This window comes from Podarcis gaigeae (genome assembly GCF_964106915.1).
Source record: "Podarcis gaigeae genome assembly, chromosome: 4".
Lineage (NCBI taxonomy): Eukaryota > Metazoa > Chordata > Lepidosauria > Squamata > Lacertidae > Podarcis > Podarcis gaigeae.
The window spans coordinates 14,501,810-14,526,200 of NC_139677.1; the positions used below are offsets into that span (position 1 = coordinate 14,501,810).

The window sequence follows — 24,391 nt, forward strand, 5'->3', positions numbered from 1 at the left end:
GGGCACAATACCAACTGACCAGTAGCGGCGCTTGGCACTGCGCTCAGGGCAAGGATAAAGGCCCAGCCTACAGGGCCTTTCACCCTCTTTCTTTCTCATTCACTGCACTGGTTCTCCCATCCACCCTCCCTCAGATTTTTTGCGGATGGTACAACCTTGCTATGGACAATGTCGGTTGCCAGATTTAGGGGCCGGGCAAGAATTTTTCCCATCTGGCAAACTGGCTCCGCCATGTGGGTTTTTGCCTACCTCATAGCAATTGTCGCAACTCTGTAAGGCGTACAGGCATTGAGTAAGCCTAGTCTTGGTTGGAGGGGAGGTTGTAGCCTCTGCCTGCCCTTCCATGGGTAAGGGTATCCTGTTAAAAGGATCCGGGAGAAGTGGATCCTGTCTGATGCTCAGACAGGGCCTAGGGCCATACCATTCCTCCAATGGGGACCACTAGGCGGACACCCCAATTTGATGTAGGTCATAGGGCGTACCCCCCCTGCCCCTGCTGATATATGTAGTTGCTTATCTCAATGCCTATGGCCAAACCTTCACATCTGTAACCAATAAAGTTGTGGCCTTATTTGATCCCAAAACCAATATGCTGCGTGTTGTCTAGTTGTTTGCACCTTAGGAAACGGAGTGGTCATGGCTCCTCATTATATTTGTGCTAGGATACCAGCTTTGAACCGCAGCTTCATATTTTTGTTGTTTGGAAGCCATTAACCATCGTTTCTCAGTTTGGATGCAATGAGTGGCTCTGGATAATTGCAGGTTCCTAGCGGGTGGTGCTGTGGATTAAACCACAGAGCCTAGGACTTGCCGATCAGAAGGTTGGCGGTTTGAATCCCTGCGACAGGGTGAGCTCCCGTTGCTCGGTCCCTGCTCCTGCCAACATTGCAGTTCGAAAGCACACCAGTGCAAGTAGATAAATAGGTATCGCTCCGGCGGGAAGGTAAACAGCGTTTCCGTGTGCTGCTCTGGTTCGCCAGAAGCGGCTTAGTCATGCTGGCCACATGACCCGGAAGCTGTACTCCCTCGGCCAATAAAGCGAGATGAGCGACGCAACCCCAGAGTCAGCCGCAACTGGACCTAATGGTCAGGGGTCCCTTTACCTTTAGGTTGTTCATTTGTGTGAAAGGCGTGGCAAAGTGGCTGCATACAGGTGTCTAAACCTCAGATTATTACACTGAGATTTGATAATCTGGTTGGTATTGTTCTATAAAAGCTGAAAATGCAATATTAGCAATGCCAATTGCACAGAAATATGATATTTTCCTCACTTAGCTCTCTGTTCCACCTGCTCTGCATTAATTACTTTGTCCTTCTCTTCCAATATCTCCCATTCATTCTCTTATAAAAACCCCTCAGTCCTTCCTATCAATGTTTCTTCAGAAATCCAAGCATTGGAACACGATGGGGAAGTTAAAACCATATTAGAAACCAGCACCACTTTGAGTCAATCACTGGAGCAATCCACACACAAAACCATTGTGCGGACACTACAGAAGGTGTGTTTTTGTAAAAATATGAATGTCATTCACTACTAAATGGAATGCTTCAGCTTTCGTTTTAGTGTCCTTCACAGTTTTGCATTTCCTAAATAATGAGCCTTTTCCTTTTCGATGCCTCCTTTTTTAATCTCGGAAAGTCTCATTGTGGATCTCAAGACTTCTAGTTTTTCTAAGTAAGACAAAGCATTTGCATCAGATTATCTTCCAGCAGCTGTTCTCTCTCAGTAGGCATTACATTTATCTTTCTGCTGTTTCTGGGTAAGCCGGCAGGAGACGGTGACCAATTTATATCACTTAAGACACTCAGTGGCTGCATGCAATTCCCTTTCGAAGAAGAACAAAAGGGGGAAAAGTAGTTTTGATGCCCCAGCGATTTAAAACATCCATCCACCAACAAAGCGCAAATCTGATTACTCTTTTTCATTCTCACTAAGCCAGCCTACTGCGATTTGCCACTAGAGTTCTCTGCCTGCCACTGTCATTTCTTAACACTTTGGCCGTTCACTTAGAAAAGCAGCAGGAAACGGCTATTCAGGCCCATCGTAAACACTCTACGGCTACGTCAGAGTTGGAAAGTGAAGCTCCTGAGATTTCCTCCCCCATCTTGCAGCTTTATTGCTCTGGTACTGTTAAATGCTGGACAACCTCATCCACCCCTTTAAAGCATGTATTATAAAATCTCACAATGAATGAAAGAATGCCTGCTGAAAGTTTGCCTTTTTCGTTCATTGCCACAGGCAACTACAACACACCATGGCTAATGGAGTGAAGATACTTGAATGCAGGTTACATACTGGCAAAGGGAAAGCCAGTGTCATGTAACAGATAAAAGTGATGGACTGGGTTCAAATCTTCGTTCTGTAATGAAATTCATCAAGTTACTTGGGACAGTTGCTATCTCTTACCCTGAATCCACCTCAGAGAAACACTGTCAGGATAAAAAGGGGGAAAGAGTGAAGTGCCACCAAACCCACTTAAGCAAAATAAAGTGACTGAGGGTTCGTATCATCATATTCATCATCATCATAAACTTTATTGCACTAGCCAAAGGCCATGGCATCAGTCACAAAGGGAACAAAAAGAAAAGCAACCATAACCATAAAAACATTAGGCACTGCAAATGCAATAAACTACAGTCACGTTTCCTAGAACTTATAGAATATCAGGGGGTTCTCAGGTAGAATATGCCAGCTTAAATGTCTGAATCACCTTTGCAACTGACCACTCCCCTGCTAGAACCTCCAAACAAACTCAAGGGTTTGTATCATACCAGTTGGGCAGAGCATGGCTCTCTTAGTAGTTGCATGTAAGGAAAGATACAACCCAGGGTTAGAATAAGAAACCTTATAGCCCCTGCCATGATCTTGATGATAAAATTCTCAAGTCCCCATTGGTGAAGCTTACTTGATGAAGACATAAGGCTCCTGTCTACAATGTGTAGATTTAGCACTTCGCCAATGTTCTCAAGTATTCCTAAACAGATAGGATAGCAAGGGCACCCAAACATACTTTAAAACAAGGCTTCCTAGAGTTTTATTTTTTCCCTTCCCCCTCAATGCTGCGTTGGACATAAATACCAATCAGCAACTAGAAAAATGGTGGAGTTGACTGCCTTAACCTGCCTCTCATCCCCTGCCTCAAATGGGCTACCTTTTTCTTTTTTAAAACAATTTTTATATATATTGACACTGTGTGTGCTTTCTTTTAAGCAGGAAAAACTAGTTGCAAAGCCACTCTGGGGGCAGAAAGGGGGAGGCAGGCTTGGCATCAAGGCTTGCTACCTTGCATACTTTATCAGACAAAGATAACTTTATGAAGAGCAGCAGCAGCGCAAACCCCAGAGAATCCACACCGTTCAGAGTTGGCTTCTGCTGCAAAGTTTAGAGAGGAATAGTTACGCCTGCAAATAATGCACTGAGCACACTACCACAGCGACCTGACTGTTCAAAATTAAGAATGTGAATAAATGCACACCAGTCACTCTTAATCCGTTTTCCAACAGGACTGATTTTGCACGGTGGCAAAGGGAACAGCTAGACTGCCCCATGCTGCCGATTTCTGTATAAAAACCACCCGCTGTCCTTGAATTTTTACCTTCCTCATATTGCTCTTCCAGCAAATACGCTTCGGCCCTGTCTTTGAGAGCATTTATGTTATCTGGTTCCAGCTGCAAAACTTCTGTGCAGAGCTTGATGGCGTCGGCCGACTGCTGGTTCTGAAAAGGGAAGAGGGACCAACCGGGTCAGCGGGCACATTCATTTCCGACAACAGCAACAAAAAAGATGAAACTAAACATTTACCTTTGAGAAGCAGTGGCAGATTCTCTCTTTGGCTCGAGTGGTGTAAACGGGAACTTCGGACTCTGTTTTCATCACAGTCTCATATTTATCAATGGCATCTTGGTACCTATTTACAGCAGACGGCAAACGGTGGTTAGTTTAAACTGGGGACTGGGGGCTTTCAGCCATGGTAGAGTAAAGGGCAGGGAGGAGTGCCTAGGCTCATTTGTGTAGCACTAAACTGGCACAGCACTGCAAGCGAACCAGGCCTTGCCTCCCCCGAGGTTTGGCATTCATTTACCTTTGCTACGAGTGGGTTACAGAGCACCGTGGCATTTGGAGCACATTCTGTGCGCAGCACATTTCCTGTCTTCCAAAGCTTTGGTTTGATCTTGTTTCCCCCAAGAGCTAACAATCTGACGAAGATTTATTTATGGGCAGCTGCAGCATTTTAATTGCAAATATGCTGTGATCTCCACATTTAAACGCTGAGACATTAAAATGCCGTTTTAAATAAGAGATGGCATTTAGCGCTAAAACTAACAGCCCTGACACTTTAATTTACTGGGGAGATGAATAACTACGTAAAGCTTTCCACAGAGGCCATGTGGTAAACCTCTCTAATTACTCACAAAGCCAATCGATTCCCCGTTTTTTTGTATTTATCAGCAACTGGAGTGATAATGAAGCTTTTTCTTTTCCCCCCTTTGTCATTTCTGCAGCACTGTGAGTTGCCGGCTTACCCACTTCTTGGCACCAGAAGCTGTGTGTGTGTGTTTATGTGGCCACAGAAAATCCACCACACATTCTTCAATCGATATCTGTGAAATGTTTAGTGCTGGCCCTCTTATGAGCCCCCTGAAAGGCTGCATAATGACCCTCAAACATGCAGAGAGCAATGCTTCAGCCATTGTTCAGGGCTGCGGTGAGGATCCCAGCAATGAGCTTAATCACAACCAGATCAGTATGATGGGGGAGCCAACAGCTAGAACAGAAACGAATTCAGACAAAGATAACATGGTAGGAAAGGTAGAAACTGGAGCAACAAACCAATGGAAGATGGGCCTGGTGAATGTTTTGGGGACACCAGACGCTGTGGTCTTACTGAACATACCATGAAGCAGAGCAAGGCAGGCACGTCAGGCAGCAAATTTGGGGTGCCATTAAAGGGTAGCGCTTAATTATTTAATCTATCCTCACGGCATTTTTTTCTGCCAGGGAAGGGAAAAGGGGCTTGAGAGATTTTCCACCTCAGGTGCCAATCTGGGATAGTCTAGGTGAGGTTAGTAATCTGGATGGGAGACTGTTGCAAATCTAATATACATATAATAAAATGGAAAAAAAGAAACCAGAAATTAGAAGGCAGCACAGAAAAAAAATCCCCAATAAATACAGCTCATGCCGTTTGCATTTGTTGTCTAACAAAAGTGAACGGCATGGATGCATTTTATTTGGGATTTGGCCTAGTAAGGTTCCCACCCAGCTAGAAAAGCAAAATCTCCTAGTACTGACCAACTATGATAAGAATCACAGGCCTGAGTTTCTGTCTTTACTCTGAAAGAGTTTCCCAGAGTAAGCCCATTGCTTGTATGTGATCCAAGAAGTGGCATCCAGCCTCACAGAGCACCTAACAATTAGTACCTTACCTGCCTTCTTCGATGAGTTCTTCTGCCGACAAAATCTGCTTATTGAGTTTCTTCACTTTCTTGTAGTGAGAAAAGCACTCCTTATGGTCTTGGTCAAGTTTCAGGCATTCACGCACTTCACTTTTTACAGGGGGGGAAAAGTGAAAGGAGGGGGCAAGTCAGTTTTATTCTGCGGACAGCATGCTAGATTTTAAAGACCTGGATTCAAATCTTACTCCTAAACTCATTTTGTGTGTGTCCCTTCACAGGTTACACTCTCTCAGATTCATTTCCTCTCCTGAAAAATTGGGATATTAAGGGTTTTCTCAAAGGCCTGTGGTATATATGTAAAAAGAGGGGTGGGACACAATCTGTTTCCTCCCACTGGGGATACTAGAGGGTTCTTTTCAAGCTAAAAGCTACTCTGGAGCTAACTAATTTAGTCAGTCAGGCAACCCCTGGAATTTACATTCTGGGAAGAACTCATTTTAATCATTTTCTCTCCCTGCTTTATTTGCACTGGATTGCCATCGCACAGTTTTCTGAGGTTCTAAAAGTGGGCAGGGATACGAGGGACCGTTTCTGAGGTTCCCAAAAGCCCTTGTGGGTAAAGTGTTTAATTTAGCTTTCTGGCGTGGGATGTGATGCCTCTGAGAGATCTCCAAAGAGAGTATGATATTTTGGTTTTAGAAGGCAACTTGCCTAAAAGCAGAGGCTCAGGCAGCAGCTGAGGACTAGGAATTGCAGATGGGCATCATAAGGAACAGGTGGGATTCTGAACCCTGTGCTTTCCTCCATGTTAAATGTGGTGGATTGAGGAAGCACTTTTGGAAGAAAATTGGCAGAGGGGCGGACAAAGGTGCTTAGCTCATCCTCCTCCAATCTTCTCCCTTGAGATGTGAAGGCCAAAGGGGAAAAGCTGCGAGAAAACTCTTCCTGCCACACCCCACCCATTTTTTTCCAGGCCCCACTAAAGCATTTTGAACCCTTCTTTCTCTACCACCCCAATCCCAAAACCCAAAACAAGATCCGAGGGAGGGTGTTGCTGGGGGATTTTCAATGAGGAAGCCATAGGCTTGGGAGGAATAAATGTTTCTCTGAGCTATTTCTCCCCAACATATGTCTCCCAAGCTCCTAGGATACCTTGGCAAGCAGAGATTTTGTTTCTGCCAAGGCAAAGCATATTTCAGATAGAGCTGGGTTAACCAGATTTCCACCTTTACAAGCATTGAATTTCAAAATAGCTTTTGCTTGATTTAAAGGCTTGCAATTTAATATTGGATAGCTGTGTATTCCAAGATGCCGTTTCTGAATAAATCAATGCCAGATATTTAAATGTATTAATTTGGTTTATGATGTGTTCACCCAGGTGCCAAACATGCTTTTTAGGGTGCTTCCCAAATACGTCTTATCGTAGTTTATAGATAAAGCATTCCTCGTGCAATATGAACTTAATTTTGCAAGCAGCTGTCTCAGGCCCACCTGGGTTCTAGATACAAGTACTAGGTCATCAGCATACATTAAGACTGAGAGTTTTTGGTCGAGAATTGTGATGGGGAAAACTGTAGGCCCTCCAGTTCTTTAACCATGTCATTAATATAAAAATTAAACAGGAAAGGCGCCAAAATGCATCCCTGTTTGACTCCAGTAATGGCCTTAATTCTAGTGTTGAGATGGCCAGCCAGATCCACCTTTACTTGTATTGATGTCTCAGTATATAGTGTTTTGATAAGAAATCACAGACGGGGGTCTATATTTGTCTTTTCCAATTTTTGCCACAATGCAAGTCTTAGGACCGTATCGAAAGGTGACTTTAGATCGATAAAAGCGACATATAATTTTTGCTTCAAATTATGGATGTATTTACACAGCAGAAAGTTCATCACAAAGCACTGGTCCAATGTGAATTTCCCTCTTTGGAAACCTGCCTGGACTTCAGATATCACCTTATTTGTATCTGCCCATTCTTCCAGTCTCCCAAGAAGGAGCCTGGCATATAGTTTAGAGGCTACATCTAACAAACTCATGGATCTATAATTGGCAGGGTTTTTCTTACCACCTTTTTTATATATTGGGGCAATTAAACTCAGCTTCCACCCTTCCTGTACGTGACCTGAGCTGTTACTGTACGAAAATAGTTTTGCAAAAATGGGTGACCAGAAATCAGGTCTTATCTTATAAATCTCCATTGGGATCATGTCTTCTCCTAGAGCTTTACTGGCTAGTTGGCTTATGATTAGCCTCTTAATCTGATTGGCAGTGAATATAGTAAACTTGTGAGGGTAAGTCAGGACTGGGGCCATATATTCAAAGCATATTTCCAACCTGTGCAGATTTTTTTTTTGGGGGGGGGGGAACGACACCCAATTACTTCTGAGGAGACTTTTTTTATTTTTGCCCTTACAGGTAATAATAGTAACCTTACCTCAAAGACATTTCGTGGTCTCCCAGCTGATAGTATATAGTGCTGATCTTATAAAATGCTTCGGTGTTATCGCTCTTCAATTTGGCAGCAGCTTTTAAATCACTCAGGGCCTTCCCGGGCTCTCCTTCCTTGATGTAACATTCAGCTCGAAGTTCCCGCATCTCTGCAGCCCAAACACAAACCTTGAGAAACCAAAAATGAAAGCGAGACTTTGGTCCAAAACGTTTGTTGTTGCATTTTATTTTTTTTACAAAAAGGACAATAAATGTATTTTGATGCCGCCTCTATGGTGAGGCAAAGATCCATTTCTACACACATTATGAGATTATTGGGTTGCCTTTGTGCTTTTATTATGCATTTTGAGTTTTTTATATTGTGATTTTATGGTGTGAGCTGCCCTGAGATCTACAGGTATAGGTAAAAGTAAAGGGACCCCTGGCCATTAGGTCCAGTCGTGGCCGACTCTGGGGTTGCGGCGCTCATCTTGCTTTATTGGCCGAGGGAGCCGGCGTACAGCTCTGGCCAGCATGACTAAGCCGCTTCTGGCGAACCAGAGCAGCACACGGAAATGTCGTTTACCTTCCCACCGGAGCGGTACCTATTTATCTACTTGCACTGGTGTGCTTTCGAACTGCTAGGTTGGCAGGAGCAGGGACCGAGCAATGGGAGCTCACCCCGTCACGGGGATTTGAACCGCCGACTTTCTGATCGGCAAGTCCTAGGCTCTGTGGTTTAACCCACAGCGCCACCCGCCTCCCCTATAGGGTTCAGTTAATTAATAATCAACAACAACAACAACAGTAGACAGCACACAGAGCAAGACCTATTAAAAACAATGTTTTTAGGTAAATGGTACCCCGACCATTAAGTCCAGTCGCGAATGACTCTGGGGTTGTGGCGCTCATCTCGCTATACTGGCCAAGGGAGCCAGCGTACAGCTTCCGGGTCATGTGGCCAGCATGACTAAGCCGCTTCTGGCGAACCAGTGCAGCCCTACGTACAATGCATTGCAGTAATCTAACCTTGAGGTTATCTCAAGGTTTATTTCCTGCTGTAGAAGCGGATGTGAACATTTCAGGAGAGAGGCCACTTTCAGAAGATAAGAAAACGCTGCTTTATCAGGCCAATGGTCTATCTAGTCTAGCATCCTATTTTCTCAGTGGTCAACCAAGACACCTATGGGAAGCCTTCAAGTAGGAACTGAGTGCAACAACACCTTCCCCATTAATGATTCCCAGCAGAGCTGGCTTATATATATATATATATATATATATATATATATATATATATATATTTAAATTAGTTTTGGTTGAACTGATTGACATCCTATGCCTTTTTAAAATTTGGCTCTTTTGGGGGGGGCATGTTATTGGGTTGTTGTTCTTATTTTGATTATATATATATTGTGGTTTTTATGTTAATCTTTTCTGTGAACTGCCCTGAGACCTAATAATAATAATAAATAATAAACCAATCAATTTGTTGAGGCAGTAATCAGTGGTGAAACTTCAGCCATTCAGGCACTTAGCCAGAGGCTCACTATGACCTCAAGCTGAACTGATCTGAGGACTTTTGAGTTATATCAAGGTAGAGTTTGTTAAGAGGAGCTGCTCATCTGCCACCTGCAGAGCCCACAATTATTCCTTGGCTTACGTTCAGAATTTCATCCAAGTGACTGATCACGGTGTAATAATCCCCCGTGAGATATGCTGACTGCGCTTCCGAATGTAGGCGCTGCATCTCGTCAGACTTCATCAGCTGGGTGCGGGCTTCTGTATCTTCCTTATCGCTAGGATTAGACTGAAGCTGCAAAAATGAACAAAGAAAGACAAAGAACAGTTACACCTGAAACGGAGGCAGAGCCATCTTTCCCATAGGGCTTAGTGGTCCGTTGGGCCAGGGCGCCAGCCTCTCAGGGGCGCCCCAGAGAGTGGGGGAGCTGCGTGGCTTTGCCGGCGGCCTCCCCTTTCCCTGCATGCCCGCCAGCTGAGCACCGTCAACTATATGGCTGTAGGGCATGCAGCTTGCGTCCCAGACCTCCTCGGGAGGAGAGCAATCCCTGCAGCGGCATGGGGGAGAGTTGCGCACACACACCCCATGGCTGGCAGTGCGCAGCTTCGTGCGCCCCCCCATCTGTGGTAATTTGGGGGCGCTGAGCTGATATTTGCACCCCGGCGCTGCATCTGTTAAAGACTGCCCTGAACGGAGGAATTCTACAACCCATCAAGAGGAGGTTAAGGGGTGCTATGATAGCCATGTTCAAATATATAAAAGGATGTCACATAGAGGAGGGCGAAAGGTTGTTTTCTGCTGCTCCAGAGAAGCGGACACAGAGCAATGGATCCAAACTCCAAAAAAAGATTCCACCTAAGCATTAGGAAGAACTTCCTGACAGCAAGAGCTGTTCGACAGTGGAATTTGCTGCCAAGGAGTGTGGTGGAGTCTCCTTCTTTGGAGGTCTTTAAGCAGAGGCTTGACAACCATATGTCAGGAGTGCTCTGATGGTGTTTCCTGCTTGGCAGGGGGTTGGACTCGATGGCCCTTGTGGTCTCTTCCAACTCTATCATTCTATTCTATCTACCATGCACAAAGCAAATTTATGCCACTGAATTCCTTTGGGGAAATTCTTGGGGCTTGTTAGTCATGACTAACTTAAAACTTACTGTTTTCAATGGGTCTTTAGTAAACATGACTAAGTCTGGATATTACCCCCTAAACAAAAAGATGAAGAACCTGCGGATGTAGTTGAACTCCAAATTCTATCACCGCTAGCTTTTATTTTTGGAGGTCTATAATCTCTAGAGGCCATCAGTAGGATTTGGATTTTATTGTTTTTTTGGAATATGGGGCCAGGAGTTGCTTTGAACATATAACAACACCCCAATATTTAATGTCCTTGATCCCAAGATTTTACTCACCATCTGAACCAAATTGGTTCAGCCAAAACAACTGATGTGCAGAGTTGAACAAAAGCTTTGTTTAGAAAATACACACTGGCTCACACAATTATAGAAAGAATGTGAAATAAAAGGACACAAGCGTGCAGGGGAAATACAGAATAACAGGGCTCCTTTCACCTCCAAAGACATGGAAATTTGCTAGTAATAGAGACAATGTGTCAGCCTGAATCCCAGCAGCTAATCCAACCAAATAACCCAAGGTAGCAAAGCACACATCCCTCCCACAGACTATTTCACTATAATGGCTAAATAAGCTGTTGGGAGAATACTGTAGTGTTAGAAATAAGTTATTTGCATAAAACAAGGCAAAAGGCATGTTTTATACAGAAGGTCAGACTACTGAATTTGGGGTTGAGGGAGGGAGAGAGAATAACTCCAGGATATTAGAGGGTAAAATGTTATTTATTTTAAAAGAAAATGTGTGTAACATATTGACATTTCAATATGCATTGCCTCATGTTATGAATACAAACATAATTTCTAAACAAGCCAAATGTTCTTTATAGCCACCACCTATCGCTGAGGAGGTCTGACCTTTCGATGAAACATCATGACGCGTTCCCTTTGGACAGCAGATTCCAGAGGGGAAACAATTTTCATTTCTCCAACCTCCTTCTCTGTGCACCATTTAACACAAGAAAGGAAAAGGCAGAAAGGAAAGACAGAGAGATTGAGAGAAAGAGAGGGATGGTGGCTGGGAGAAGTGCCATTGTACTCCAAGTGCAAAAAAGCCCAGAGCTGTCCCTGTCACCCAGAGTTAGCTGATGAACGGAAGCAAGCAATCACAAACCAATTAAAAGGGTTTTTTTTTAAGCCTTCAGCTCCTGTCACTGCTATTTTCTGACATGCAGTTTCAGTTCTTCAGTCATTTAGAGCCCTGAACACAAGGCAGGGTCTGTTTACTTTTGTCTCCGAACCGTTCCTGGTGTATTTGACACTTGAACAAATAATAAAACGATGATTAAGTTCCCCCAGGTTCGGAACGTGCACTCTTAAAAGGCGTCTTTAGCCTTTTGATTTATGAAAATATATTTATCATGATTACGGAAACACTTGAGCGCTAACAAGAAAGCAAACAAGGCCATATATCCTCCTTACTTTCCACGCTAGTGAAATCTGCGAGTTCAAGGGGGACAAAAAGAGAAAGGCACACACAAGTGTATTGAGGCTGGGAAATAAGAGGAGACGAGGTAAATGTGTCACGTTCCTGAGTTTCATTCCAACAACAGCTGTAATATCTTCATAGGAAACTTGGTGCCCTTCAGATGCTATTGGGCTCCAACTTCCATCTGCCCCAGTCCACATGCCAAATGGTTAGGGGTTCGGGGAGTTGTCTTTCAACAAGTTAAGGTGTGTATTAACCTGTAGGTATTGCAGGGGGGAAACGCTGGCTGGCGCTGATGGAACTGGAATCCAACAACATCTGGAAAGACAGAAGTTTCCCATCTCTTGAAGAGCAGTGTTTCTCAAACTTGGGTTGGACTACAATTCCCATCATCCCTAGCTAGCAGGACCAGTGGTCAGGGTTGATGGGAGTCGTAGTCCAAAAACAGCTGGGGACCCAAGTTTGAGAAGCACTGCTTCAGAGGATAAATCACATGCCTAGCTTAGGGTTACCAGATGTCCCCGTTTCCTGGGGAGAGTCTCCGGATTTGTGAATAAGTCCCCGGACAAATTCCATCCCCGGAATGTCCCCGGATTTCATCTAATATCCCTAGGAAATTAGTGCAGAGGCTCTAAGATGCAGCTTCCGGGCTGCCTCCACATTCCCTGACCCCAGCAACTAAGCTGTGAAGGGAGGCTTCATGCTGCCTATCAGAGCAACCTCCCAACTCCTACTTGCGTGCAAGCCGGAGGGGGCAGGGATCTCTCAGTTAGGCAACAGGAAGCCTTCCTTCCCAGCTGAGGGATCCTTGCTCCCTCCTGCCTGCACGCAAGTAGGAATGGGATTGGGTCTGCTCCAGTGAGAAAGGAGGCATCACGCTGCCTGAGCCTTGCCGCCGCTCTCGGCCCTCCTTCTCCGCCTTCCATGCCTGACCCACCACATACTGCTTCCACACCACCACCACCAAAGAACCAACAACTCAGTGGCTGCCCAGGCTCATGGTGAAAGGAGACAGAAGCCTCGGAGGAAGGGGAAACGGGGCGGTTGAGGTCAAGGCGGCGGCCACCCCTCTGCCACCGCCATCACTGCAGCATCAACATCCTAAACGTGTAGTAATTAATTAATTAATTAATTAATTAATTAATTAAGTGTCCCTGGATTCATTGAAAAAAATCTGGTAACCTTAGGGTCGAAAAGCATGGGGAAGTGGGGTAACAAGAATCCAAAAAAACACACAACCCCCCGGACATACTGATGTATTAACAAGACATTATATGGGACAAGAGAACTGGGGAACACCAGCTTTTCAGACCATACGCATTGAAGTTACAGTCCTATGCACATTTACTTGGAAGTAAGCCCTACCAAAAGGATTTACTTCCAATTAGACATTAGATTGTGCTACAAAAGATTTTGCTCCTACATCCCAGCACAAGAGTGACATCCAGTTTGCATCATCCACCACTTGTCTGCGTGGTCACTGTGCAATATAAATGGTTTAATATTTACATCGCTTATGGGTCTGTAGGCTTTTTAGTGGCCTCCTGTCTCTCTCAGGAAATTTACCCTTTTACAGAAAATGTCATACTAAGAAATCACCACCAGGATAGGAAATATCCATCAAAAGTTTGTCAACTTAAGCTTTCTAGCCATAAAAATAATGATGCCGGCAGAACTTGTGGCTATAAAAAATATACTGCAGTGACCTCCCTATAGGAAGCTAATGTAGGTAATAAAAAAAAATCATTTAGTACAGCTTAATTAGCAGTTTAACAACAGTATAAAATAGATGAGATGGAAGTGGTCAAACTGCTTTTAAAAATTATTTGCGCGTGCATCTCATTTCTGCTTTATGAATCTATTTGCTTTGTTAAGCCAAAAACACAGCGACATGTGTTGGGTTTAACAATTTGTCATACTGAGCTTCATCAGTTTGCATTTCTAGCCTGCATATTCCTAAAGTTGGTGTCGTGTAATTTATCAGTTTTTCATAGCTAACCAATCTTATAACCCACAGTGCAACATTTTTTTAAAAAAATAAATCCATAAAACACCAGCAAGCACATTAGAAGTCGTTTCATCAATTTCTGAAAGCAGATTTTTAAAAACCTCACACACACAAAGCAAATAATTCAAAATAAAAAAACAACAATTTCAAAACTTAGGATTTGTGTGTGGTTTCATGCCCCCCTCTTTTCTTAAACTGCTTTGAGAATCAGGGCTTCATATCTGCCTAAACCCAAACCCCTGACACCCACACCTTAACAAACAATGCCATTCTATGTACATTTACTTAGAGGTAAGTCACACTGTATTCAATGGAGCTTAGTCCCAGGTAAGTGTGCACAGGATTGTACCCTAACGCCAGGTTCTCTTGCGTATGTTTATCATTTTGTCTGCCAAACTTGGTAACTTGACAGCCATTAGCCCTGCTTATGGGTTGCTCGTGTGTTTGGCACTCCAATGTTGTGGTGAATTGGTTGAAGTGCCAGGCTAGGACCTGGAAGACTAGGGTTCAAATCCCCCCACCCCCCTCACTGGGTGTTAGAATTCCTGCTCCGTGATTGCAGTCATGGGATTGTTGTCTATCACATGGCGGTGTATGTTTTGACTCCACAGAGTGGGAAGTAACGGAAACAGGATGTTTGTGTTACTGTGTTCCATGAAGTGGGGCTGTTGTCCTTTGTTCCTTTTCTCTTTGCTGTCTGATGCTAGAGAGAGAGGGAGCCATGTTGCAATGCTCTGTGTGTGTTTATGTGTAAATAAAGTAGATTAGCCAAAATGCTGAGTTGCTGAGGTCTGTTACGCATGATGCACAAACTCTGCAGATCCCTATGTGTGCCGGAGTTAGTTGGCATCGGTCGCTGTGGTGTTTGTAGTAGTTTGGATTTGATATCCCGCCTTTCACTCCCTTTTAAGGAGTCTCAAAGTGGCCAACATGCTCCTTTCCCTTCCTCCCCCACAACAAACACTCTGTGAGGTGAGTGGGGCTGAGAGACTTCAGAGAAGTGTGACTGGCCCAAGGTCACCCAGCAGCTGCATGTGGAGGAGCGGGGAATCAAACCTGGTTCACCAGATTACGAATCTACTGCTCTTAACCACTACACCACACTGGCTCTCTATGGGCTGAAGAAAGCTTTTGAAGCTCCCAAACGATCAACCAGGAGGGAGAGAACATGCCAGTCAGGCATGTGTCTCTGCCAGGGTCCTACTCGAGTGTAGGCTGAACTCCTGACACTGGGTGCCCTTGGGCCAGTCACTGCCTCTCAGTCTAACCTACCTCACATGGTTGTTACGGGGATTAAATGTACACCAAAGAAAAAGCTGGGATATACAGTGGTGCCTCGTTCCGCGAATCTCTTCGTCTTGCGGTTTTTTCGTCTTGCGAAGCACGGCTATTAGCGGCTTAGCGGCTTTAAGAAAAAGGAAAAAAACTCGCAAGAACTCGCAAGACGTTTCGTCTTGCGAAGCAAGCCCATAGTGAAATTCGTCTAGCGAAGTGACGCAAAAACCGAAAAACCCTTTCGTCTTGCCAGTTTTTCGTTTTGCAAGGCATTCGTCTTGCGGGGCACCACTGTAAATGCAAACAAACGAGCAACCCATCAGGAGTGGAGCTGCAAAGCTCTCCACCCCCATCATCACATGTCATGGCTGGCACCAAAGCAGCTGTTAGGCAGAGGAGGAGCAAGTGGGCAACTGGGGAGCAGTTCTGGTTGGTTCCCCTCTTGCCTCTCTCCTTCCCAGCACTAATCTGGAGTGGATCTACATGCAAGGAAAAACCCACTATAAATAAGTCAGAAATTGAATCGTCATAACAAAACTTTTAAAATGCTATGTAAAAATTGCAAAGATTTTTTTGCTCTCTGGCGCCACCATCTGGTTTTGACTTCGCATAACTAGGTTTGTGCAACTAAAGCAAAGTAAAGGGCTCTTTCACCGTAGTGCAACAAATCAGAGAATTATAGAGTTGGAAGAGACCCTGAGGATCATTTAGTCCAGCCCCTTGCAATGCAGAAATATGCAGCTGTCCCATAGGGGGATTGAGCCTGCAACCTTGGCGCTATCAGCACCACGCTCTAACCAACTGAGCTATCCTGCACTATTTTTTCTTTTTTTATGATTTTTTTTGTGGTTTGGAAAGTGACAGGGAAATGTATCGAGATGTGTAAATGCTCCGCAAACACATCAGGATGACTGTTCATTGTTGCATAACCGTCCCGCAAACAACTCAGAACTATGACTAAAATAAATAATAATTGTAAAATAATGATAACTGTAAAATAATAACTGTAAATATATAACTAGGAATCACATCTTGAGAGAAACACTATGGCCTATTTCAAGCAGAAAGGCTTGTAATAATAATAATAATTTATTATTTATACCCTGCCCATCTGGCTGAGTTTCCCCAGCCACTCTGGGCGGCTCCCAATCGAGTGTTAAAAACAATACAGCATTAAATATTAAAAACTTCCCTAAACAGGGCTGCCTTCAGATGTCTTTTAAAAATAAGATAGCTGCTTATTTCCTTGACATCTGATGGGAGGGCATTCCACAGGGCGGGTGTCACTATCGAGAAAGCCCTCTGTCTGGTTCCTCTAACCTCATTTCTCGCAATGAGGGAACCACCAGAAAGCCCTCTTCTATTGCCTAGGCAGCATTTTAATCAAATAGGCAGGATACAAAACTTAACAGGACATTCTGCATTAGAAAAACACAACTGACAAGAAGCTGACAAAAGAAGCTGGTCTTCAATAATAGTCTTTGCTGGCCTCTAGTGGAACAATACAAAATGAACAATAAGTTTTCCACTTGTGGTTCCCGAGAGAGATGATGCCTATAGTTTAGTGTCTCCCTCAATCTGCCACACTAGGAATTGTCTGAGTCACCTTCCAGTCCCTGTGCTATCAATTTCAATTTTGTATTGCAAGGAGCATGTCACCAATAATCCCCTTGTTATTAAAATTCTTGTTTGTTATGCACCCTCTTCCAGATCTCCTCTTCATTATACATATTAATACCATTTTAAAAAGACAGAGAGGGGGCAAACTCACCAGGGCCCAATTCATACACAGTCCCCCCCACTTGGGACTGATCACACATTCATCCAAATTACCACGGTGCTAAAATCTTTGTAGCTGCATATATTCCACACAGCATAAGAAACACTTAAAAGATTTCCATTGTGCGGCATGAAAGATAATCCCTGTGAAATCTACATTTCTGCTTCCTATATTCCTCTGGAAGCCAGTTGACAAGGGGTGGGATTTACTATGAGCTCATTCTATTCCAGAAGCCATCTAGAAAAGCTCTCCTTTACAAGTGCAGTCTGCAGAACCACCTCACACCACATAAAAGACAAAACTGTATTCCACAGAGCCAAACTTTATGGCTTTAGCAGCACAACTGGTTGATGAAGCCACCTGCCCGCTTTTAATTCCTTACATCTGGAGGGCTAAATTTATTCCTCCAAGCAACACACTAATTCTGCTTGAAAGACGCCATACCATAGCTTTACACAACACACCACTTTAACTTTCTCAAGGAAAGCTTATAATTTATTCTGTTTATAGCCTCCCCTTTCTAAAAAAAAAAAAGGTTTGATTTGCAAAAAGGCAAATGCTAGAAATTGAAATACTTTATTGTCACTTGTACAACTTGTATACAGTGAAATTACATGAGCACCCCCACGCAGCTCTCTTAGTCTTAATTCTTGTTTACCGACGCACACCCACCAAACCCGAAAGTCAGTTGCCCTGTTGTTATTTTTTCATTCAGCAGCCTAACAGCCCACGGATAGAAGCTGTTCTTTACACTGTTGGTGCGACTAATCATGCTTCTAATATCTTCTGAAAGTGTGATGCTATATTTAATAGACGTTTACACAGGCACAGAAAGACCAGAAGCTACCAAAAGTGTTATCTACAATGTGAGAGGAAAAAGGTTTCTGAAACTGGATTATCATAGGAGCGCCGCACCGCACCCTATGATGATAAAGGTTAAGTAAAAGAGATAAGCGTCTTGCTGCTATATAACTCCAACTTAAATATTGCCAATGGTTTGCGTGCACTGCAAACTCTTGCCTACGGACAGGTGGGATCTATTGGTGGTCACTCCCAATCAAGATGCCTTAAAATTTGCCAGCACACAGGGCTATTCAGGGCCAGTGGCACCATGAGGTATATCAGGCAGATGCTGTACCAAATGGCATGGTCTGACTAATGGCATGGTCTCCAACAAAGTTGTCCCATTAACACATGCCCTTCCATCTGCGCAATGGGGCTTCCTCTCCTAGAAGATTTGGGAAAACAACCCGCCCCCCCAAACAGATTGTGGGGTACACAGAGAAAGGAGCCGCAGTTCCACTGTGCACACAGAAGTCCTTGCACAAACAGGACAATTCCAATGGATACAACCCACAGTTTTCCCTTGCAAACAAAGATCAGTTGCCAACGGAACCTTAAAAAAGGCTTTTCAAGAGCACAAAATACATTAAGAATGCTACAGGCACATAATGGGGGAAATTCCAAAACTGTTTAAAATCAGAGACAGAACCAGCAAACAAAACTATGGTAGAAATTATTTTGCTGGGAAAGAGGTGTGTGTTTGTTTTTCATATTTTTAATACTTTGGCCTCACGTCAGTCACACTTAAATCGTGACTCTCTTGTCTCCAAGGATTTTTAACTGTCTCTGGATAGAGTTCTCAATCTCCAAGCCCTATTAGATTTCAAAATCCCATTTCCCTGTTAATATCTTTGATTTACAGTCGTAAGCATCCCAGAAATGTTATAACAACTTGAATCTTTTCGGCTGATTCATATACATTTGGCTACGTAGCAAACAAACATACAGAAATTGTACGTTGTGAAGAAAGAGAAATTTATGAGAGGCAATAGAACTCAGGATCATCCACTGAAACTGACCAGCGTTAGATCTGGAGAGACCAGTTGCACTAGAACTTCTTCACACAATATTTTAGTCATACAATTTACAGCCACAAGATGTCACGATGGCTACTAAGATGACTTAAAAAAAATGGATTGGACAAATTCACAAAGGGCTTGGAAAGTTAAGCTGCAAATTTATGGGTAGAGTAGAGAACAAATCATATCATACACAGTGGGGTTTACATCAGAGTAAGCGCACTGGGCTGTTAGTTTATTGCTTCAGTTTAGCAGTTTCCTTTCCAGGCTGCTTCTATTGTGGAAATGTATTGAAATATCAGTACCCTATCTAGTCAGTTTTATGCTCAGAGAAGTCTCCCATTTTCCCCTTGTTCCTAGCACTGCACAAATTAAAACGTATTTATCCTGCCATTGTGACAAAGGAGCTACCCTGTGTGACATGCACTGGCGTATAAACGGGTTTATACAAGTAAAAATTTAAGATTGTAATAATTTTAAAATAAGATTTGGGTAGCGTAAAGAGGGAAAGAAATTGTTGAATTAATAATTTGATTTGGAATACAAAAAAGGGAGGTATGAGGAGGTCCGAGAAACAAATAAATGAAAAATAATGTGATGGAAAGATTGATTGTTTTTAACAATTTTTATTTTGTATTTTTTCTTTTTCTTTATTTTTTGTAATGTAAAACCCTTAATAAAAATTTTATATATATATATATATAAAAAAGACATGCACTGGATATGTGCAAAGCACCACCCTTTTCCAGCACGGGGCGCTGTTTCATATTTCAATAACCCCCTTATTAAGGTTTCTTACTTACCACTCTCTTAAAGTCCTCTTCTGCCTCATCAAACTTTCCCTGCTTCAGTAGCAGGTGTCCTCTTTGCAGCCTCGCCTAAAATAAAGGAAACAGTTCCGTAACATAGGAAGACACCGTGTGACATACCTAGTGCAAAACTAAGGGAAGTCTGTGTTCCAATCCCCACTCAGTCATTGGAATCCTTGGGTGACCTTTGAGTAGGCCCTATTTCTCATCCCAAGCTACCCTATGCAAGAGGAGAGAGAACCAATTCTGCCACCTTCAGTTCCTTGGAAAGGTGGGCAAAAAATTGAATGAATGAATGAATGAATGAGGCTCTTAAGTGTAGGCACACATACATTCAACACATATTTATTTTCTATTTCAAAGCATGGAGTATTTTGTTGCTGTTCCATGAAGTTCCTTTGCCCCTCCCACCACCCCAGGTAATTATTTGGGAAGCTGCCTAGCTAGAACCAAGAGTCAAAGGGCATAAGCTAAATGTCCAGATTACCAAGGAAGAGAGAATCTGTATTATGAGGCACAGGTCAGTTACCGGGAGGGGGGTGCATTTTCCATTGAGAAGCCCCAGTCTTACAAAGTTTTTGGGGAGGCTGTCTATTGCCACTCCTGTTCAATAATTTTCCCACTTTAAAGAACCCCACTGAATTCAACCAAAATTGCCTCTGAAGAGATGCGGGCTGCATGTGCGCTACACATTTCAAGCCCTATGGTACCACTTTGAACAGTCATGGCTTCTCCCAAAGGATCCTGGGAAATGTAGTTTCTTAAGGATGCCGAGAGCCGTTAGGAGATGCCAGTTCCTCTCAGAGAGCTACAAGTCCCAGGGCTCCATGGGAAGATGGTTGATTTGTTAAACCTTTGGGAACTGCAGCACGTACGTGCACAATGTTCTACAGGGCAACATACGCAAAATGATAGATATCCCTGCCCGCAAGGAGTTTGTGATCTAGTGATTTAAAAAAGGGGGCCAGGAGACCACTGAAGAATCCATCTCAAAAAACCAACTGAAGGCATGTAATAATCTATGTAGGTTTGATTTCAATACTCAGTGGTCACTCCTAAAGGTAAAGGGACCCCTGACCATTAGGTCCAGTCATGACCAACTCTGGGGTTGCGGCGCTCATCTCGCTTTATTGGCCGAGGAAGCCAGTGTACAGCTTCTGGGTCATGTGGCCAGCATGACTAAGCCGCTTCTGGTGAACCAGAGCAGCGCACAAAAACGCTGTTTACCTTCCCTTGAGGTGCTTTTGAACTGCTGGGTTGGCAGGAGCAGGGAACAAGCGACGGGAGCTCACTCCATTCGAACCGCCGACCTTCTGATCAGCAAGGCCTAGGCTCTGTGGTTTAACCCACAGCGCCACCCGCGTCCCTTCAGTGGTCACTCCTACTTTGCATCAAAACATCAGCACATTACTAGGTACCTTACAATCCCATCAGTAGCTGAAATAACACTTTGAAAAGGTGGCCCTCTCTCCTAAAGCACGTTTTGTATCCTGCAGTTGCTGGAATTTCAGTCTACATTTAACCTCTCCAAGTTATAGGATAATAAAAAGTTTTCTGTTGGATTATGCCACTTACTAGAGACAGAAAAAAGATTCCCATTTAAAAGGCAACATAAAAAACAAAGACAAAAGCCGTTTTCATCCACCCTGGAGGAGTCTCTGGAAAGTATTGCTTACCGATGTGAAATCCTGCTTTAATTCAACCACCTTGCTTAAGTCACGAATGGCAGCTTTAGATTTGCCCATGGCTAAATATACTGTGGCTCTTCTGTAATAGGCAAGGTAGTTATCAGAGTCCCCTTCTGCAAGTGAAGAAGCAGCAATCAGAACATAGCCTCAAGCCAGCCAAATCTTTGGATACAACTAAGCATGCAATAAGGAGAAATAACAGTGCCATTACCAGAATTTTTAAACAGCCTGATACCACCATTTAATTAGCGGAGGGAACGTTTCCATAGGACAGCCGTTCGGCACACATTTGCACTATTAACGCTAATGGGGGAAAAAATGAAAATCACACGCACATAGGAGCATTCAGCTTCCTGGTTCTTTTTTAGGGCTTCAGGAGGTGAGCATCCAAGTGGATTCCAGCTGTGGAATGAAGTCAAGCCCCCTACATGCTAAAGCTTTTTATCTCAAACTGCAGGCTTGCCTTTCGAAGGCCGTTTTACATTTTGGTGCAGGCTCCCGCGTCTCTCATTTGCGGAAGGCCAAATAACCATCTCACCGGAGATCAGAGGTGGCCTGTTCTTCTAAGAATCCCCATTAATTCTGCTGATACAGCAATCAGCAGGGACAGAAACATGCCAACCCTAACTTTTTATTCCCATCCCAATGAGGATGCTATAGGACTGAATGGAAGTACAAAACTTTCCTTCTGCACCAATAATGATGCATTGTATAGGCTTTGCTAAGGACAGGGTTCAGCAACATTTTTTCAGCCGTGGGCCGGTCCACTGTCCCTCAGACCATGTGGGGGGCTGGACTATATTTTGGAGGGAGGGAAATGAACGAATTCCTATGCCCCACAAATAACCCAGAGATGCATTTTAAATAAAAGGACATATTCTACTCATGAAAAAAACATGCTGGTTCCTGGACTGTCTGTGGGTTGGACTGAGAAGGTGATTGGGCCGGATCTGGCCCCTGGGCCTTAGGCTGCCTACCCCTGGCTAAAGAGGAGTTTCTCAATGCTTCAAACCAGATACTTCTCTCCAGAGCTTGAATTGTGGGGAGGGGGCAGGAGGGATAAGGCGAGGCTTCATGAAATCCACAAGTCCCCACTCTGCCCAACTTGAGCCAAATCATGGCCATGCACACCTTTCCAAAAAAATAAAAAATTAAAAAATAAAAAATGGGGTCATGACAAAAAAGAGAGCTAGCCCCCCCCCCCTCTGCAATTAAACTATTGTTTCCTTTGTCCACAGAACTGGATGCAGTAGATGGAGGGATGCTTATCTTCCCCCTATGGGCTAAGTTTGATAGGCAGGCTCATTTCGGTAGGACTCATTTTTGCCCCCGTGGTTTGAAATCAAAAGCACAGCCTGCAAAGCGCCAATGATCAGCTGATTGCCAGGCCTTGCAAAGGTCAGAGGGCAGGTAGGTGTGTCTTGGCAGAAATGGCCTGGGGGGACCCAGCAGCTTTACTTACATTCAAAGGCCAGGGGTACCCTACTCCTGCTGCTGAAGTACTTCTCCTGTCTAACACAATTTGTGTTCCCTGAATTTGTGCCTTTGGCAACATTTTTAAGCCCATGACCCCAGATAATGGATGCAACATTTCAGCAGCATGGAGATGCCGATAGCCAGAGTAGGGGACACGGACGGACACACACACAAGATTTTAAGACTTCCCCATCACAAGATAAACCATAAACCGCAAAACACAAATGAAACAACCACCATAAATATGTTTTAAAAGCAATCATGGGTATATACCGGTACAGGTATCTGAAGAAGTGTGCATGCACACGACAGCTCATACCAAAAACTAACTTAGTTGGTCTCTTAGGTGCTAATGGAAGGAATGTTTAAATTTTATTTAATTTTATTTTGTTTCGACTACCGGTAAAGCTAGATAGCTAAATACTCTTTGAAGCTCCCTTTTGTCCTGGCACAACAAACCAAGCCAGAAAACTGGTGACAGGCAGTGGTGGCGACAAGCAGGATTTTCTGGGAAATGCTCCTGCTGTTCCATATCCCATGCTCCCAATCCTCCCGATACTAAACTTGCAACAATATGAGGTGCCAGGAATCAGTCTTCTGAATTCCATTCCTTTGGTTGATAACCTTTCTACCCAACACCTGCTGTAAGGTAGATGTCTGTCATCAACAGGTGGTGGAGAAAATCTAAGAACATGTCCTGAGGCCACATTATGTGGAAAGCTCATGTTATGCAGCCACATGACAGCTTTTGTAACAGATCGGGGGAAACCCAGCTGCCTCCTCAGTTCCCCAAATTAATCATTAAGTGCCACCTCCCTTGTAGCAGGAAAAGAAATTAAGGTTTAACGCGCTACAAAAAATGCCACTTCTTGGCTGAGAACACCTAGAATGGAAGACATCTACAAAGACACATCTGTTATTCTCTGCCAAAGATCCAGGTTTTGCGATTAGGGGTGCAGGATCACAGCTACCACAGACCATCCATCAGCCCCAGCATCTGTTTACCCGAACATCTTATCGCTTGCATAAAAGCAAGCTCAGCGTTCCGAGCCAGAAGATTTCTCCCGGCGCACAAAATGGATGGTTGTTGGTGCCTCGACTCGGTAAATTGGGAGCTCAGGTTTCACCACGTTAGTAGCTAAGAACAATTCAGGAAAAATCGCTGCTTATCGGCAGTGTTTCAGGAGCATCCTTGTCAAAGGGGCAAAGCAGAGTACAGTGGTGCCTCGCAAGACGAAAAGAATCCGTTCTGCGAGTCTCTTCGTCTTGCGGTTTTTTCGTCTTGCGAAGCAAGCCCAGTAGCGGCTTAGCGGATGAGCTGATAAGCGGCTTAGCGGTTCAGCTGTTAAGCGGCTTAGCGGCTTAGGGGATCAGCTGTTAAGCGGATTAGCGGATCAGTTGTTAAGCGGCTTAGGGGATCAGCTGTTAAGCGGCTTAGGGGATCAGCTGATAAGCGGCTTAGCAGCTTGGGGAAAAGGGGGGGAGGGGAAAAAAACCCACAGGAACTCGCAAGACATTTTCGTCTTGCGAAGCACGCCCATAGGAAATTCATTTTGCGAAGCACCTCCAAAATGGAAAACCCTTTCGTCTAGCGGGT

The 24,391-nt window shown here is 44.0% G+C and overlaps 1 protein-coding gene across 4 annotated transcripts in view; it reads right to left on the minus strand.

Moving 5' to 3' along the window:
• The window catches only part of DNAJC3 (DnaJ heat shock protein family (Hsp40) member C3), a 47,735-nt gene that overhangs the window by 7,739 nt on the left and 15,605 nt on the right, over nucleotides 1-24,391 (minus strand). For all 4 annotated transcript variants that reach the window (XM_083735312.1, XM_083735311.1, XM_083735310.1 and 1 more), the window contains 7 exons: nucleotides 21,307-21,431; nucleotides 19,625-19,699; nucleotides 9,485-9,637; nucleotides 7,832-8,013; nucleotides 5,428-5,547; nucleotides 3,803-3,908; nucleotides 3,597-3,717 (listed from right to left, as the gene is read on the minus strand). In XM_083735312.1, the coding sequence (XP_083591438.1) occupies nucleotides 3,597-3,717; nucleotides 3,803-3,908; nucleotides 5,428-5,547; nucleotides 7,832-8,013; nucleotides 9,485-9,637; nucleotides 19,625-19,699; nucleotides 21,307-21,431 (882 nt within the window). The remainder of the gene's footprint in view (nucleotides 1-3,596; nucleotides 3,718-3,802; nucleotides 3,909-5,427; nucleotides 5,548-7,831; nucleotides 8,014-9,484; nucleotides 9,638-19,624; nucleotides 19,700-21,306; nucleotides 21,432-24,391) is intronic.